The 19,148-nt window shown below is 43.8% G+C and overlaps 1 protein-coding gene across 2 annotated transcripts in view; it reads left to right on the top strand.

Moving 5' to 3' along the window:
• Positions 1-19,148, top strand: part of PTPRN2 (protein tyrosine phosphatase receptor type N2) — a 1,402,724-nt gene that overhangs the window by 1,316,437 nt on the left and 67,139 nt on the right. For both annotated transcript variants that reach the window (XM_073677683.1, XM_073677684.1), the window contains 2 exons: positions 16,516-16,663; positions 18,619-18,692. In XM_073677683.1, coding sequence (XP_073533784.1) covers positions 16,516-16,663; positions 18,619-18,692 — 222 coding nt within the window. The remainder of the gene's footprint in view (positions 1-16,515; positions 16,664-18,618; positions 18,693-19,148) is intronic.

Here is a 19,148-nt window from a genome sequence, read left to right on the forward strand (position 1 = left end):
TAGGTATTCAGGGGTGGGACAGTCAGAGGAATTGTATAATAGAAACACGTCACCACTTCTGCATTTTTCACCCACTCCTGGTTTCGGCTTACAAATACTGAGGTAAAATACTGACCAAATACTGAACGTGTCCACGTGGCCTTAGGGTATGTTCACATTGTGTCTTTTTCCAGAGGTCAAAAAAATTTTGTTTTTCAAGCAGAAAGCCATTTGTAATCCTAAAGCTTCTTTTTTTGTTCTTCGCATTTTTTGTTGTTGGTTCCAAATCACTTTTATGACGTTTTTTTCCCGCTGTCGTTTCTTGACAGCATTTTTTCAGTTTTTTTTGTATTTGGCATTTTCTAGATGTATTTATAAATGCATAAAACGCATTCAAAATGCTCAAAAAGACGCAATGGGCGATTTCTGGGGGTCTTTTTAGCCTTCTCATTGACTTGTATTGTAAAGTATTGAGTGTTTTCTTAGCGGAAAATGTCGGAAGGATGGACATGTCATTTCTTTTAACCCTTGGCATTTTTGAAAGCCGGAATCATTTAACACTCAGAATTCTGAACCACATGAACAGCAAGTTGTATTGCCATAGAAATGAGTGAGACAGTTCTTTCTAGCGTTTGGTGAGCGCTTTTTCTAGCGAGGACTCACTCAAAAAATGGCGGAAAAAGACAAAGTGTGAACATACCCTTAGGCTGAATTCATAGGTCCTTATTATATGGTCCATGGTCAGGCTGCAATATCCAGCCAACGTGGCTCTCCTGACCTGCACTTACTGTCTTGAAGCCCTACATGAAGTTGTTAGTTTGGATTAAGAGACCCAGGATTAGGCCACGTATTTTCATCTGAAGGACCCTATAAGACTGACGTGTGAATTCAGGTTTACCGAATGCCTTTTTTGGATTACGCCTCATACAAATGACAAATTATATTTGGCTTCTTACTGCAGAGCAGAAGTCACTCTTGGATGTTGTGCAGAGCTGTAATCCTGCTATTTGCATAAGGTCTGAAGACAAGAAAGTATTTTAAGGGGGAAAGAGTTTAAAAATGATAAAAAATGTAATCACAGTATATTAAAGTGATGCACAGAGTTGCCAACAAAGGAATAAAGGAGTACCCTATATTTGCGTTTTTAATGAAGCAATATTAGTAAATGTAATCTGCATCCACCTTAACTAAAAACCTGGATCTTCTTTGTTGTGTTCAGTTGTAGGATTTAGGTATCAGTCTAATAATAAAGCGTTTACTCCACATGCTGTCCATTGTTTTTGCAAACCCATTTTGCACCAGAGTAGGACTGATTTTTTTTTCATGTGGATCATTGTGCTGCATGAACATTTGTATGTGTGAATAACCTCCTAGACTTTAATGGGTCCATGTACTGTTGGTGAAAAACACATGACTCGCCCCCTGGGCCGTGGGGCACTCGGGACCGGTCTTCAGGGCAATGCTGGGAGTAGTAGTGATGACCCGGTCCCGTGGCTCAGGGTGGTCGGACCAGTGGTAGTCTATGATGTGCTAGAGGTAATGTCCGACTACGCCACCCGTGGATTGCGGTCAGGGAGGACCGCCGCTGCAAGGCAGACCACTGAGGCTGATGTTGGGGATGCAGCAGGGAATGGTACAACTCCCCACGGGAGGAGTGTAGCCTCAGGGCAGTGTGATAGGATGCTGGGGGTGATGGTGCAGGCGCAGCAGTAACCACACAGAGTCCAATAATGCAGTCCAGGGTCTTTTACTGATCTTATCATAGACCCAACAGGAGTATAGGGTAGGAATGGACCTGGGTGTCTGAGGGCATTTGGGCGAGCTCCGCTGGTCAGGGTGAGTGGGTAGGCCTACCGTTCTCTTTTTGCCCTTGCTGACTATCTCCCCCTTTAGTGGTATGATAGCCCACGTCCCTGAGCTTGCCGTGTACTACGCCTGTATGGCTTGCGACTCGGGCCTTAGGTACCTGTAGCTTCTCTGTGCTGTACCGGTCCCTCTGTGTGGCGGAACCTCCAGGCTTCTTAGGCCAAGGGACCTAAAATCCCTCGCAGGTAGATGATCTGCTGCAGGACTTGCAATCCTGACAGCCTCGGACCCCAGTGTCCGGTATGTAGTTCCCTTTCAACCAGGACCGGCTCTCGTCGCCTCTGTCCCTGGCTTTCTGCTCCTCCTTTGCCTCCTGGACTCCTCAGCTGCGGCTGACCTGTCCCTCTCTTCTGGGAACCCTTCTGGATACTTCAGAAGTGGGTCCTGGTCTCTCTAACCCTGCCCTCAGTACCAGTTTTTATAGGGGCAGCCTGCTCCCCCTACTGGCCTGGGACAGGAGGTGCTGCATGCAAATGGTCCATGACCAGAGAACATCCCTCCTGCTCTCAGACACAGCCTTACAAGTTTGTGGCATCCAGGCCTGGGGTGACACACACACACAGCACAACACTGACTTCTGAATAGGGTCTTGGTTTGGAATTTTTTGGGATTTGGAAGTTTTAATGTCGGCATTGTGTTAATATCCATTAAAGTTCCATGAGATTTTTTGTGCTGATGCAAAACCAGAGAAGCTGCGTCAGTCCTCCTGGTAGGGTGCAGTATGGGAGGTGAAAGTAAAATCGATAAGTGTTTGTGACATACGAATCTAATTTGTTGATCAGATTAAAGCACACAAGTCAAACTCTGGCCCGCGGGACAAATCTGGCCCACAGGGTGATTAATTTTGGCCCACGATGCTGGCACTTCCCCCCTTTATACTGTATGGAGGACTTTGTGGGGCCCATTGTACTCTATGGAGGACTATGTCAGGCCCATTATACTGTATGGATGACTACGTCAACATAACATTTTAGAAATATTACATACAGGCTTCTTTCCTACTCAGAATATATATAATGAACCCCAGAAGAAGGCGCAGGCCGAAACGTACGTCAGTTTTTTCTAGGATCTGGGACTGGCACCACACCCGTGTCAAGGTATTACTCTAAATAACCTTTATATACTTTATGGCCCCAAAGGGTTTAGGGGCCTGATTCAGCTAGGAAGATTTTATTATTACCAGACCTTGTAGGGGGTATTTATTGATGACTGATTAAGATCTGTATGCTGATGGCATTTATTGGTATCGTGGTGCCACAGAGTGGTTAACTCCATGTTCATATGTTTTTCACGCGATTTTAATGTTTGTATAATCTGTCTAAATAAAGAGTTGATATGGTTTATATATCCAGGTGGTTCTTTTGTACATGCTTTTTCTATGGGATATGAGTATGTTGAACAAATAAAATAGCTATGCTGTGCAATATGATACCACCATAGAAAGAATAAAAAATACAGCTAAACAGTGTCACATAATGGCACCATAAAGGGTCTGAATAAAACTGTACAAATAATATTGTTGGCCACTGCATATACAATATCATCATGAAACAGATATTGAATTCTGTAATTAAATTTGATTCTTATTGGATCAGTATAGAAAGTATTCCTGTCCACTGTCAGCTATATTTTATTCTGCCACTGAGCCTCACTTGTAAGGTGGTGGAGACTCATCCAACTGTAAGCCATTTTCCCATGAGTTAGTCCAACTTTTCAGGTTGTCTCTGGTATATTACATTTTGGCCTCTTTCACACGTCTGTGTTTCCGTTACGTGTAGTATTGTTTTTTTTTCATGGATACCACGCATACCCATAATCTATGATACTAGGCACATATCCGTGTTTTTACAGTACATGGACTGTGTGGCCATGCAACACACACTGAGACGTGTCCGTCTTTTTCCGGCAGCAAGGAGAACAAGGGCCAATACAATCTATTGGCCCTTGAAAAACACGTACAGCACATGGATGCCATCCATGTACCAGCTGTACTTAAAGAGGTTGTCCACTACTATACAGAATGCCCCGACCGCGCTATCACTGGCCGCTCACCGGCATCACGTGACATCAATCAGGGGGCGTGACCCAGTGACGCGCGCCCCCTGATTGATGGACTGTAGGCGGGGTTTCATCTGACATCACAGCCCAGCATCCACCACGCGCTTTCTCAATGAATGCAGAGTAGAGGGAAAGCGTGCGGTGGATGCTGGGCTGTTACGTGCGGTGAAACTCTGCCCACAGCCCATCACGGTGAGTTTTTGGTGAATTTTTGAAGCTGCCTCAATAAAACAGCATCTTACAGTTCCAACAAAGTGAATGAGATTTATAGAAATCTCATGCCCACTGTGCTTTTTTTTTACTCTGCATAAACTGACCGGCGGGGCGTTTTTCAAATCCGCAACACGTCAGTTTCTCTTGCGGGTACGCTGAGTTTTATGTGCAGATTTTTTTCCCCATAGACTTGCATTAGATACGATCCGTAGTTGAAAAAGGCACATATTGTTTTAGTGCATTTCCGTGTCGGAAGTGCATCAAAAACACATATAATCCGCATATGACTGCATCAATAACGTTTTGCCAAAGCCAATTACTAGGAAATATCAAAAACAAAGCAGCTTTGATTAAAACATGACACACCAAGAACAGACAAAAAATGCCGCTTGAAAAACGTGCTAAAAACGCAAGTAACCTAATTTACTTAATAGGTGCAGAAAATCAGCAACATAAAAATCTCCCCAAAAGTTTCTTGTGGCAATATAGCCTAAGGTCATGTTCACACGTTCAGTATTTGGTCAGTATTTTACATCAGTATTTGTAAGCCAAAACCAGGAGAGGAACAATCAGAGAAAAAAATATAATAGAAACACGTCACCGCTTCTGTATTTATCACCCACTCCTGGTTTTGGCTTACAAATACTGATGTAAAATACTGACCAAATACTGAACGTGGCCTAAATAATAGCATTCTCAGAATCATAAAAGCATGTTATACCCTAGCACTAAACCAGCACATAGCTGTAAATCCTCTCCATGGCAAATAGTACACCATCTATAATTGTATCCTTGTTCAGAGATAGACATGCATTATAGACATATGTAAATGTATAAATATGAACAGACACATGTATTATTCTATTTTACTATTATATTATTCTGCTGTTTATACCACTCTACTGTTATACTATTATAATAAAGTCCCGGTTATCCACAAACGTGAGTGCGATGGCTTCCAGCTAACCTTGTAAAAGGATCCACTGCACCATTTGCTCAATGACACAAAATAACAGAGGGGGCGGAAAAGTGGGTTTCTACTCTGATAATCAGTTGTCAGCTTTTGCTATCAGAGCTGTTACAAAGCCAGATTTCATGGATATTTCTGTGTTACCAAAAATCCATTAATATGGTACAGTCTTTTCACTGAGCCATCTGTGTAGTAATGTGGAGTTAATTAAAAGCTGCTGCATTTGAACCATTTTATAAGAACCATTGAATGATGAGACTTAACCCTTACATTTCTTCTGCTTCAATAAATATCCCGGCAGCATTTCTCATATTTTCAAATAACAGATATAATAGAAACTGTTAGAAACACAAAAAAACAAAAAATTAATCAATAAAAACAAAAACAACCGTTCACAATAAATATCAGTAACTGACTAAAGTGAGTTTTTGACCTTGTTTTCACAGAATGGGCTTTTGTCCCGTTTTTGTATCTGCTCAGGTTTTTTACACCCTTTTGTTTATATTGAAGAACGTGCATTCTTTCTGATGTCTTTATTTTGAAGTCTTATTCACAGTCATGGATTAATTTTTGTTTGTTTTTATGCTTTATATTTGTATCATTATTTATGTGTCAAAACACAGGATAAAAAAATGATTGCAAGCTGATGTAAAATACAGGTGCTTCTCACAAAATTAGAATATCAACAAAAAGTTTATTTATTTCAGTTCTTCAATCCAAAAAGTGAAACTCATATATTATATAGAGTCATTACAGACAGAGTGATTTATTTCAAGTGTTTATTTCTGTTAATGTTGATGATTATGGCTTACAGCCAATGAAAACACAAAAGTCATTATCTCAGTAAATTAGAATACTTTATAACAACAGCTTGAAAAATGTTTTTAAAATCCAAAATGTTGGCCTACTGAAATGTATGTTCAGTAAATGCACTGAATACTTGGTCGGGGCTCCTTTTGCATCAATTACTGCATTAACGCGGCATGGCATGGAGGCGATCAGTCTGTGGCACTGCTGAGGTATTATGGAAGCTGTAGCATCGACGTCTCTGCCTCATGCCGGGCAGAGACGCTGTTCCCCTCACCGCCGCGGTCCCAGTCCGCCTATATGCCCCTATATTAAGCACCTCCTCCAAAATGGAGGTGCCTGTGCATGGTTGTTGTTGTTTGTGTGCTAACACTCTCCTCAGCCCTCAGGTTCCTTGCCCGCCAGTCTGTCTATCAGCCATGCCTGCCAGCCTGCCTACCCGGAGCACCTGCCAGTTACCCACTGTGCCCGCCAGCCTGCCTACCCAGAGCACCTGCCAGATTACCTGCCGTGCCCACCTGCCTGCCTACCCGGAGCACCTGCCAGTTACCAGCCGTGCTCGCCAGCCTGCCAACCCGGAGCACCTGCCAGTTACCTACCGCGCTCGCCAGCCTGCCAACCCAAAGTACCTGCCAGTTACCTACCGCGCTCGCCAGCCTGCCAACCCAAAGCACCTGCCAGTTATCTGCCGTACCCGCCTGCTCGTTTACCCAGAGTACCTGTCTGGCTATCCACCGTACCCACCTGCCTGTCTACTCGGATCACCCGCCAGCCTACCTGCCGTGCTCATCCGCTGTACCGGTCAGCTCCGGTCATCTGACCCGTGGGAGTCACCTGCTTTCACACAAGGTCGGTCCCAGAGTGGCACCTGGTTCATTTGCCCGGTCCCTCCTTGGTTCACAGAGTCGACTAAGCCGCCGTGTGACCTGGGTCGGTCCATGTAGGCACGTAGTTACGCCCCTCTGGTCCCTCCTTGCATCTAAGCACAGAGGTTCCACCACCCGGACCCGTAACAGAAGCCCAGGTTGCTTTGATAGCAGTCTTCAGCTCGTCGGCATTGTTGGGTCTGGTGTCTCTCATCTTCCTCTTGACAATACCCCATAGATTCTCTATGAGGTTAAGGTCAGTCGGGTTTGCTAGTCAATCAAGCACAGTGATACTGTTGTTTTTAAACCAGGTATTGGTACTTTTGGCAGTGTGGACAGGTGCCAAGTCCTGCTGGAGAATGAAATTTTCATCTCCAAAAAGCTTGTCGGTAGAGGGAAGCATGAAGTGCTCTAAAATTTGCGCTGACTTTGGTCTTGATAAAACACAGTGGACCTACACCAGCAGATGACATGGCTCCCCAAATCATCACTGATTGTGGAAATTTCACACTAGACCTCAAGTAGCTTGGATTGTGGCCTCTCCACTCTTCCTCCAGACTCTGGGACCTTGATCTCCAAATGAAATGCAAAATTTACTTTCATCTGAAAACAACACCTTGGACCACTGAGCAACAGTCCAGGTCTTTTTCTCCTTGGCCCAGGTAAGACGCTTCTGGCGTTGTCTATTAGTCATGAGTGGCTTGACACAAGGAATGCGACACTTGTAGCCCATGTCCTGGATACGTCTGTGTGTGGTGGCTCTTGAAGCAATGACTCCAGCAGCAGTCCACTCCTTGTGAATCTCCCACAAATTTTTGAATGTCCTTTTCTTAACAATCCTTTCAAGGCTTAAGTTATCCTGGTTGCTTGTGCACCTTTTTCTACCACACTTTTTCCTTCCACTCAACTGTCCATTAATATGCTTGGATACAGGACTCTGTGAACAGCCAGCTTCTTTAGCAATGACCTTTTGTGGCTTACCCTCCTTGTGGAGTGTGTCAATGACTGCCTTCTGGACATCTGTCAAGTCAGCAGTCTTCCCCATGATTGTGGAACCTACTGGAACAGACTAACGGGCCTTTTTAAACGCTTAGGAAACCTTTGAAGGTGTTTTTTGTTAATCATTTTAATTTACCGAGATAATGACTTTTGTATTTTCATTGGCTGTAATCCAAAATCATCAACATTAACAGAAATAAACACTTGAAATAGATCACTCTGTTTGTAATGACTCTATATAATATATGAGTTTCACTTTTTGGATTGAAGAACTGAAATAAATTAACGTTTTGATGATATTCTAATTTTGTGAGAAGCACCTGTAGGTGAAAAATATAAAATTCCTAAAAATATCATGTAAAAACATACAATCTAGTTAAAATCAATGTGATATTGTTGAAATGTCAACAGATGTCACATTTTTAATATTTACATGAGGGTTAGGGTGTTAAAGGGAGTTTGTCACCCCCAAAATTAATTTTAAAGGCGTTATAAAGTATTGTAGTGGACTTAGTCCCTATGACAACCATACTAGTACTTTTTTACAGTGCTCGCTTCCCAAAGCAAACACTGTGTGAATGCTGCCGGTGTCTGTGCTGCCACGCACACAGTGGCTGCGCTTGTTCTCCACCCTGTCTCCTTTTTTCTTATGCCGCTTGCTGCACTTTTGAGTGCATTAATGCAGCGAGCAGCATCAAAAGAAAAGAGACAGGGAGGAGGAGGCATGAAGCAGGGCCGGCTCCAGGTTTTTCTGGGCCCCGGGCGAAAGAGTCTCAGTGGGCCCCTTTAACACATACCACGATTCATGATGCAGAGATACAGCGGAGAAATATATATATATAGTACAATGCAAAGATTTCACTTCATGAGTGATATCTATTGTAAATTCCACAATAACTCAGAAACCGGTGAATCGCTCCACACAGAATAGTGGCCCCCATATAAGGCTCCATACGGAATACTGGTCCCCATATAACGCCCATACGGAATACTGGCCCCCATATGGAATACTGGCCCCCATATAAGGCCCCATACGGAATACTTGCCCCCATATAAGGCCCCATACGGAATACTGGCCCCCATATAAGACCCCATACGGAATACTGGCCCCCATATAAGACCCCATACGGAATACTGGCCCCCATATAAGGCCCCATACGGAATACTGGCCCCCATATAAGGCCCCATACGGAATACTGGCCCCCATATAAGACCCCATACGGAATACTGGCCCCCATATAAGACCCCATACGGAATACTGGCCCCCATATAAGACCCCATACGGAATACTGGCCCCCATATAAGGCCCCATACGGAATACTGGCCCCCATATAAGGCTCCATGCGGAATACTGACCCCCATATAAGGCTCCATGCTGAATACTGACCCCCATATAAGGCTCCATGCGGAATACTGACCCCCATATAAGGCTCCATGCGGAATACTGACCCCCATATAAGGCTCCATGCGGAATACTGGCCCCCATATAAGGCTCCATACGGAATACTGGCCCCCATATAAGGCTCCATACGGAATACTGGCCCCCATATAAGGCCCCATATGGAATACTGGCCCCTATATAAGGCTCCATATGGAATTCTGGCCCCCATATAAGGCTCCATACGGAATACTGGCCCCCATATAAGGCTCCATACGGAATACTGGCCCCCATATAAGGCTCCATACGGAATACTGGCCCCCATATAAGGCTCCATACGGAATACTGGCCCCCATATGGAATACTGGCCCCCATATAAGGCTCCATACGGAATACTGGCTTCCATATAAGGCTCCATACGGAATACTGGCCCCCATATAAGGCTCCATACAGAATACTGGCCCCCATATAACGCTCCATACAGGATACTGGGCCCCATATAACGCTCCATACAGGATACCGGTCCCCATATAATGCTGCATGCAGGCTGTTACCCCCCACATAATGCCCCATACAGGCTGTCCCCCCCTTATAATGCTCCATGCAGGCTGTTACCCCCCACATAATGCCCCATACAGGCCCCTCCCTTTTAATGCTCCATGCAGGCTGTTCCCCCCCACATAATGCCCCATACAGGTCCCCCCCATTTTAATGCTCCATGCAGGCTGTTACCCCCCACATAATGCCCCATACAGGCTGCCCCCCCTCTTTATAATGCCCCATGCAGGCTGTCACCCCTCCTCTTTATAATGCTCCATGCAGGCTGTCACCCCTCCTCTTTATACTGCCCCATGCAGGCTGTCACCCCTCCTCTTTATAATGCCCCATGCAGGATGTCCCCCCCTCTCTTTATAATGCCCCGTGCAGGCTGTTCCCCACCTTATAATGCCCCATGCAGGCTGGTCCCCACCTTATAATGCCCCATGCAGGCTGTCACCCCTCCTCATTATCATGCCCCAAGCAGGAATCCCCCCCTCTTTATAATGCCCCATGCAGGCTGTTCCCCACCTTATAATGCCCCATGCAGGCTGTCACCCCTCCTCTTTATACTGCCCCATGCAGGCTGTCACCCCTCCTCTTTATAATGCCCCATGCAGGCTGTCACCCCTCGTCTTTATACTGCCCCATGCAGGCTGTCACCCCTCCTCTTTATAATGCCCCATGCAGGATGTCCCACCCTCTCTTTATAATGCCCCGTGCAGGCTGTTCCCCACCTTATAATGCCCCATGCAGGCTGTCACCCCTCCTCATTATAATGCCCCAAGCAGGAATCCCCCCCTCTTTATAATGCCCCATGCAGGCTGTTCCCCACCTTATAATGCCCCATGCAGGCTGTCACCCCTCCTCTTTATACTGCCCCATGCAGGCTGTCACCCCTCCTCTTTATAATGCCCCATGCAGGCTGTCACCCCTCTTCTTTATAATGCCCCATGCAGGCTGTCACCCCTCCTCTTTATACTGCCCCATGCAGGCTGTCACCCCTCCTCTTTATAATGCCCCATGCAGGATGTCCCACCCTCTCTTTATAATGCCCCGTGCAGGCTGTTCCCCACCTTATAATGCCCCATGCAGGCTGTCACCCCTCCTCATTATAATGCCCCAAGCAGGAATCCCCCCCTCTTTATAATGCCCCATGCAGGCTGTTCCCCACCTTATAATGCCCCATGCAGGCTGTCGCCCCTCCTCTTTATACTGCCCCATGCAGGCTGTCACCCCTCCTCTTTATAATGCCCCATGCAGGCTGTCACCCCTCTTCTTTATAATGCCCCATGCAGGCTGTCACCCCTCCTCTTTATACTGCCCCATGCAGGCTGTCACCCCTCCTCTTTATAATGCCCCATGCAGGATGTCCCCCCCTCTCTTTATAATGCCCCGTGCAGGCTGTTCCCCACCTTATAATGCCCCATGCAGGCTTGTCCCCACCTTATAATGCCCCATGCAGGCTGTCACCCCTCCTCATTATAATGCCCCAAGCAGGAATCCCCCCCTCTTTATAATGCCCCATGCAGGCTGTTCCCCACCTTATAATGCCCCATGCAGGCTGTCACCCCTCCTCTTTATAATGCCCCATGCAGGATGCCCCTCCTCTCTTTATAATGCCCCATGCAGGCTGTTCCCCACCTTATAATGCCCCATGCAGGCTGGTCCCCACCTTATAATGCCCCATGCAGGCTGTCACCCCTCCTCATTATAATGCCCCAAGCAGGAATCCCCCCCTCTTTATAATGCCCCATGCAGGCTGTTCCCCACCTTATAATGCCCCATGCAGGCTGTCACCCCTCCTCTTTATAATGCCCCATGCAGGATGCCCCCCCTCCCCTCTTTATAATGCCCCATGCCTCCATACATTAAAAAAAAAAAAAAATCAAATACTCACCTCCCTTCTCCTCACCTGCTACCTGCTGCCCGCTGCCTGCTGCCCGCCGCTCGCTTCTCGGCTCCGAACTCCAGCGTTGTCGGCGTCTTCCCGCTCAGCGCTCCCTGTGACGGCTCAGGGGAGGGCGCGGTGTAAAGACGTCACCGCGCCCTCTGACCTGAGACGTCACAGGGAGCGCAGAGCAGGAAGACAGCTGATCTGCGGAGGCACGGGGAGAGGTAAGTATCGGGCTGCCGGGGCCCTGAGCAAGCGGCGGAGAAGGGCGGACGCTGACACCGCTCTCCTCTGCCCATAGCCCAGCGGGGTGCGCGACCGCCAGTGGGCCCCTCTGCCTGCTCAGGGCCCCGGCATTTGCCCGGGTGCGCCGGGTGCTGACGCTGGCCCTGGCATGAAGCACCAAAGCCTCCTCAGTTGCATATGAATTAAGGGAATCTGTCAGCAGGTTTTTGCTAAATAATCTGAGAGCAGCATGATGTAGGGGCAGATAGCCTGATTCCAAAAGTGTCACTTAGTGGACAGCTTGATTTAGTTCGGATACAATCCTTGTTTTTTCTGCTGTAGATGTAGCAGTGCTATGAATGCTGAGCCCTGTATAACCCCGCACACACCCCTGATTGGAAGCTTCCTGTGCAGAGTGTCAGTAAGCTGCCAATCAGTGGTAGGGGGTGGGGTTATACAGAATAGCTTGACTACCTGGCACATGAGACCTAGTCAGGCAGTAATAATCTTGTGCTGATAAAACACTGATTGTATAGAAACTACAGCACACATCATAATAAGTGACACATCCCCTACATCATGTTGCTCTCAGATTAAATAGCTAAATCCTCCTGACATACTCTCATTTAAAGTTACTTTCTCAGGCCCAGTGTTTTGGCTGTTATAGGGGCTTAGTCCCCTAAAACTTTGTATAGCCCATTTAAAATGGATTTTAGGGGGTGACAGACTGCCCTTAATGGGGTCATATATACTATAGTATGAAAGAAAAATTGTTATATACTGTATGTCTGCATGAAAAAAAAATGCAGTGTGCTCTGGATGTCCTATAATGGGTCCCGTTCTCCAAAAGAAACACTGAATTTTGTACTTTTAGAAATAGACACAATGAACGAAATAGTAGCTCACTAAGGGGGTCAAAATACGGTGTGCGGTACTATATCATGCATCGCAGGTGTATAAGACACATACTGCTACCCTGGGTTCAAGTAACAAAGCAAAAAAATGGATGTAATGTTCAGGTTAATTAATAAAAAAAATGACAAAAGTGATTTCAGTTAAAAAGATGGAGTGACAATGTGCATTCTGACCACAAAGAAAGGCTAGTCACAATGGAAATGCTACAAATGCCACATAATAAACTGATATAATCTGTTCCAAAACTTACAGAACAAACTTAATTTATTTCATTATAATATTAGAAAAATAAATGTTTCAGTGCCAGAAATTCTAGGACCAGTCTTCTTATTTAACCGTGCGGTGACACCCAGACAAATCTGTCTCCTATGCTATTTGTGACTCCCCTCATCCAGACGGTGCCAACTCTTGTCACCATCATCAGTATTCATCATGTCTAAGAACTTAATTGAAACATAATTAAAATCAGTACTGTAAGTGGCATTCGAGGGTACTGTGAATTTATTTACCAATCAAATATTCTAATTAGACATTTCTTCTTTCAGTTAATAGAAAGGGCACGGTACTCAACTTCCACCAGGGCCATGTCATGCTGTGGTCACAAATTATCAAACAGCAGGTTCTTTGAAGAGATACAAAAGATACCAACTGGCATTTACCCTTGATTACAATATATCATGCCCCCTAGGCATTTTTGGAGTATTTTGTGACTGATAGCATGCTGGATGTATCTTACATGTTTATGCAATGAGCCGGGAATATAGAATGTAACGTAATTGAAGACAACTTTCTTAGACACTTTCTTTGGTCTGAAATCACACTTGTTTTTTTTTTTTTATGGAGTTTTGAGAGCAGATTTAACAAGAACAAAAAGTTTTGTAGTTCGTCCTTTTTATTTTCCATTACTTTTTTACTACTTCCAAAATTCCGAGTGTGGGTCGAGTCTTAGGATGGTTTTGCACACAATATCTTAGGAAAAACAACCACAGTGTTCAAAGCTTTGTAAAAACTTTTGCAGACAGAAATTAGTTCATACCTTCAGTATTTGGTCAGTATTTTACATCAGTATCTGTAAGTCAAAACCAGGAGTGGGTGAAAAATGTAGAAGTGGTGACGTGTTTCTATGATACTTTTCCTCTGATTATTCCTCTCCTGGTTTTGGCTTACAAATACTGATGTAAAATACTGACCAGATACTGAACATGGCCTAAAACTAATGGGGAAACATGAATCACACTCTAATCAATTGTTGTTGCATTTGTTCCTTTTACCTTTTTTTTCAAAACACAACATGTTACGAATGAATACTGCCAAAAGAACCAATGCTATATAAGCCTATAGTCTCTAAAAATGTATAAATATAGTGAAATCACCAATAAAAAAAACAATAACGTTTAAACAGAGTAATACAATGGAGGACCACATAGTACATTTACATAGTTATATCAAATATCACTAATGTTAAATCATACACAGTCTGTTTGTTTAAGCTATAAATAGCTCAAAATATATACTACATAGTACAGGTTTCTGGCATGTATATCCAATAGTATAGTACAACTTGTGTGCTAAAAAAATAATAAAATAATGAAATGACTTACATGTCCAATAGACTGGTGTGAAATATTGTCCTTGTGCCCCGATGTACAGTACAGACCAAAAGTTTGGACACACCTTCTCATTTAAAGATTTTTCTGTATTTTCATGACTATGAAAATTGTACATTCACACTGAAGGCATCAAAACTATGAATTAACACATGTGGAATTATATACTTAACAAAAAAGTGTGAAAGGCTGTGTGCCCACGTAGCATTTTTCAAGCGTATATGCTGCGGAATTTCCGCAGCGTAAACGCTTGAAAAACGCATGTATATCCGCACCCCATGGTCCCCAATGGGATTCCGCAAGTTCTATGCACATGTTGCGGATTTTTCCGCAGCGTTTATGCCGCGTTCAAAAATCCGCAGCATGTCATTTAATTTTGCGTTTCCGCAAGCGGAATTGCCTTAGTCCAATGCATAAAAAACGCAAGGCAATTCCGCATGTGGAAAACGCGTGATAAACGCGTGAAAAATGAGCGATAAATGCGTGCGGAATTCCGCATGCGTTTTTCCGGGAGAGGACTTGCATTTATGCAGCAGAAATTTTCTGCTTCATAAATGCAACGTGGGCACATAGCCAAACAACTGAAAATATGTCTGATATTCTAGGTTCTTCAAAGTAGCCACCTTTTGTTTTGATGACTGCTTTGCACGCTCTTGGCATTCTCTTGATGAGCTTCAAGAGGTAGTCACCGGAAATGGTTTTCACTTCACAGGTGTGCCCTGTCAGGTTTAATAAGTGGGATTTCTTGCCTTATAAATGGGGTTGGGACCATCAGTTGTGTTGTGCAGAAGTCTGGTGGATACACAGCTGATAGTCCTACTGAATAGACTGTTAGAAATTGTATTATGGCAAGAAAAAAGCAGCTAAGTAAAGAAAAACGAGTGGCCATCATTACTTTAAGAAATGAAGGTCAGTCAGTGATAAAAATTGGGCAAACTTTGAAAGTGTCCCCAAGTGCAGTTGCAAAAACCACAAAGCGCTACAAAGAAACTGGCTCACATGAGGACCGCCACAGGACAGGAAGACCAAGATTCACCTCTGCTTCTGAGGATAAGTTTATCTGAGTCACCAGCCTCAGTAATCGCAGGTTAACAGCAGCTCAGATTAGAGACCAAGTCAATGCCACACAGAGTTCTAGCAGCAGACACATCTCTACAACAACTGTTAAGCGGAGACTTTGTGCAGCAGGCCTTCATGGTAAAATAGCTGCTAGGAAACCACTGCTAAGGACAGGCAACAAGCAGAAGAGACTTGTTTGGGCTAAAGAACACAAGGAATGGACATTAGACCAGTGAAAATCTGTGCTTTGGTCTGATGAGTCCAAATTTGAGATCTTTGGTTCCAACCACCGTGTCTTTGTGCGACCCAGAAAAGGTGAACAGATGGACTCTACATGCCTGGTTCCCACCGTGAAGCATGGAGGAGGAGGTATGATGGTGTGGGGGTGCTTTTCTGGTGACACTGTTGGGGATTTATTCAAAATTGAAGGCATACGGAACCAGCATGGCTACCACAGCATTTTGCAGCTGCATGCTATTCCATCCGGTTTGCGTTTAGTTGGACCATCATTTATTTTTCAACAGGACAATGACCCCAAACACACCTCCAGGCTGTGTAAGGGCTATTTGACCAAGACGGAGAGTGATGGGGTGCTACGGCAGATGACCTGGCCTCCACAGTCACCAGACCTGAGCAAAATCGAGATGGTTTGGGGTGAGCTGGACCGCAGAGTGAAGGCAAAAGGACCAACAAGTGCTAAGCATCTCTGGGAACTCCTTCAAGATTGTTGGAAGACCATTTCCAGTGACTACCTCTTGAAGCTCATCAAGAGAATGCCAAGAGTGAGCAAAGCAGTCATCAAAGCAAAAGGTGGCTACTTTGAAGAACCTAGAATATAAGACATATTTTCAGTTGTTTCACACTTTTTTGTTAAGTATATAATTCCACATGTGTTAATTCATAGTTTTGATGCCTTCAGTGTGAATGTACAATTTTCATAGTCATGAAAATACAGAAAAATCTTTAAATGAGAAGGTGTGTCCAAACTTTTGGTCTGTACTGTACGTTTCACTCTTGCTTCATCAGGGAGCGTATACAAATTGTTATGTATTTGTGTATGCCATAGAACTTTTTTTGAAATTAGAAAAAAAACATTGTTTAAGTGATAAAATTTAAATACTTTTTTGTTTTTTTCCTTCTAGTCCTATATGGAAGATCACTTGAAGAATAAGAATCGTCTTGAGAAAGAATGGGAAGCTCTATGTGCATATCAAGCAGATATTACTGCAACAAACATTGCGCTGAAGGAGGAGAATGCCGCAAAGAACCGTTCTCTCTCGGTGGTCGCATGTAAGTATCATTGTTAAATCAACTTTTACTTTCAGTCTGAAAATAGCCGTAAACATGACATTTTTGCCAGTGGGGTTAAAGCCTTGGATGTTGCTATTTGACGTGCAGGGATAACAATAGCACCAGTGACCAAAGCCCCTTTTCCATTTAAGAACAAAGCGGTATTTTAAATCATACATAGCACAGGATCTCAAATTAACTCTTCTGGAGCTCAACTGTCTTAACTCCTCGAGAAGATTTGCTAATACGTTGCCTTAGTTTTGGTGTACTGATTCCAAGCTACAGCCTATACCCCAGAACTGTATTTCCAGATCTATTAAATGTAATTAAATCTGCAAATTTTCTCTTCAGAGAGGAAGAGGACTTGAACTCTAGTGCCACCTAATGAAAGTAGCAATCCTAAAAGTCAGTATCAACCCTTTAACCAGCCTTGCCACATGACTTAGGATCAAAGCCAAACCAGAATCTCAATTTGCAGTCACTGTGTTTCGGGGTACTGCCCCTCATCAGTGCAAAGTGTGAGAGGTGAGAGGCGTCTAACAGTGATTCAAGGAGTAATGTTTCTCCTTGCGGAGAGTGACATGTCAAGCCTGTTATGCCAAGGTGAGGAGACTTTTAAGCCTTGCAATGCTCCTCTGGGAAATTAAATATGCTGATTGTCTGATTGGAAACTGATATTGTCAAACTCATCCCTAGTAGCTTAGTTGACTTATTTTAATTTTTTTTTCAAAATCAGACCACTGTGCTAACTTTGTGTTAGCAGAGAATGTTCACAGATTTCTGCTCAGAAGCCTATGAAAAAGAAAATGCAACTCTTGGCTGTAATACAGGCAGTGATATAAACTAAATGCATCGTAAGATAGAACTCTTCAGTCTAGAACTGTTACATGTGGAACACTAAACCATGCCAACATTGTCAAAAAAGGTGTTGGATGTGATGAAAAAGAAAGGGAATTTGTCGCAAAAGTATTATGTTTTTGATGGACACTTGAAAACCTCTGCAAATAGCAAAACTAAAACACTGAGCTGGACCATGAGCTGGTATACGGGCAAAGTGTAAGAGCACGTTCACACTGTAGCCATTTCTTAGAAAAAATCCAAGAAAAAAACAAAAATGAGCATATACCATACAGTAAATGGTAATCATACATGTAAATAACATAGGGTACTTAGTTAATGCTATTTTGATCAAAAATGCATAAAAGCCATCCCACCACGACAAGGTGACCCAATGGGATTGTGGAATGGCTTTTATGCTTTTTTTTCCATCTAGGCCTGATCTGTTACGTACAGTGCATGTCTAGCAAAGTGCAATGGATGCCTAGCATAGATTGGAGTCTGCCCAGATATATACTTAATCAGAATTATGTCTTCGGCTAATATTTCTTCTGACAACAACAGAAATGTTGTTGTTATGAAAGATTAACCTTCAGTAAAAAATCGTTTTTGTGAATGTTATGCAAACGATAAAAGAATTGTCCATCGAAGGCTGACTTTAAAAAAAAATGCCATATATTTATATCATTACCCTCATCTTCAACTTCCATTCCCTACTGGTCTGTACTTCCTTTCCCGACACGTAAGCTAATCATTCACTGAGATGAGTCTTTTCTTGCCATATTCTGTGTGTATAGGCTGGATGCGGAAGCGGGAACCAGAAAAGTGGTAGAATAGGAGCATCCGAGGAACAATGAGGGATATTATTGCGTGCTTTATTTTTTTTAAACCAGTTTGACCCTGGACAGTCACTTTAATGCACTGGCACAGTGTCATCAAATGTGTATGGCATAAAGTCCTCTATGCCTGAATACATAAGCATATTGTATAAATGCAAGAATCTTCACGATCAAGAGCATATTCAGTGAAAGATCATCTCAGTCTACAGTAAGAATGGCTGAGGATAAAGGGCCTACAACGGACAGTACCAAATCATATTGTTCTTTTTGTCCTAACAGATGACCACAACAGAATAATCCTGAAGGGAGAGACCAGCCATGACCACTCTGACTACATCAATGCCAGTCCCATAGTGAGTATTATTTTTTTATATTACGCTTCATTTTATTATGCTTCATTCATGGTGAGCGGATTGCAAAGTATGTCCTACAAGGAACGGTTAAGGGATCTGGGAATGTTTAACTTGCAAAAAAGAAGGCTGAGAGGAGACTTAATAGCTGTCTACAAATATCTGTAGATATGTCACACTGTAGAGGGATCCTTATTCTCATTTGCACATGGAAACACGAGAAGCAATGGAATGAAACTGAATGGGAGAAGATACAGATTAGATATTAGAAAAATCTTTTTGACAGTGAGGGTGATCAATGAGTGGAACAGGCGGCCCCTGAGAGGTGGTGAATTCTCCTTCAATGGAAGTCTTCACACAGAGGCTGGACAGACATCTGTCTGAGATGGTTTAGTGAATCCTGCATTGAGCAGGGGGTTGGGCACGATGACCCTGGAGGCCCCTTCCAACTCTAACATT

This window comes from Phyllobates terribilis, unplaced genomic scaffold (assembly GCF_046119375.1).
Source record: "Phyllobates terribilis strain yellow unplaced genomic scaffold, ASM4611937v1 Scaffold_4__5_contigs__length_816908805, whole genome shotgun sequence".
NCBI lineage: Eukaryota > Metazoa > Chordata > Amphibia > Anura > Dendrobatidae > Phyllobates > Phyllobates terribilis.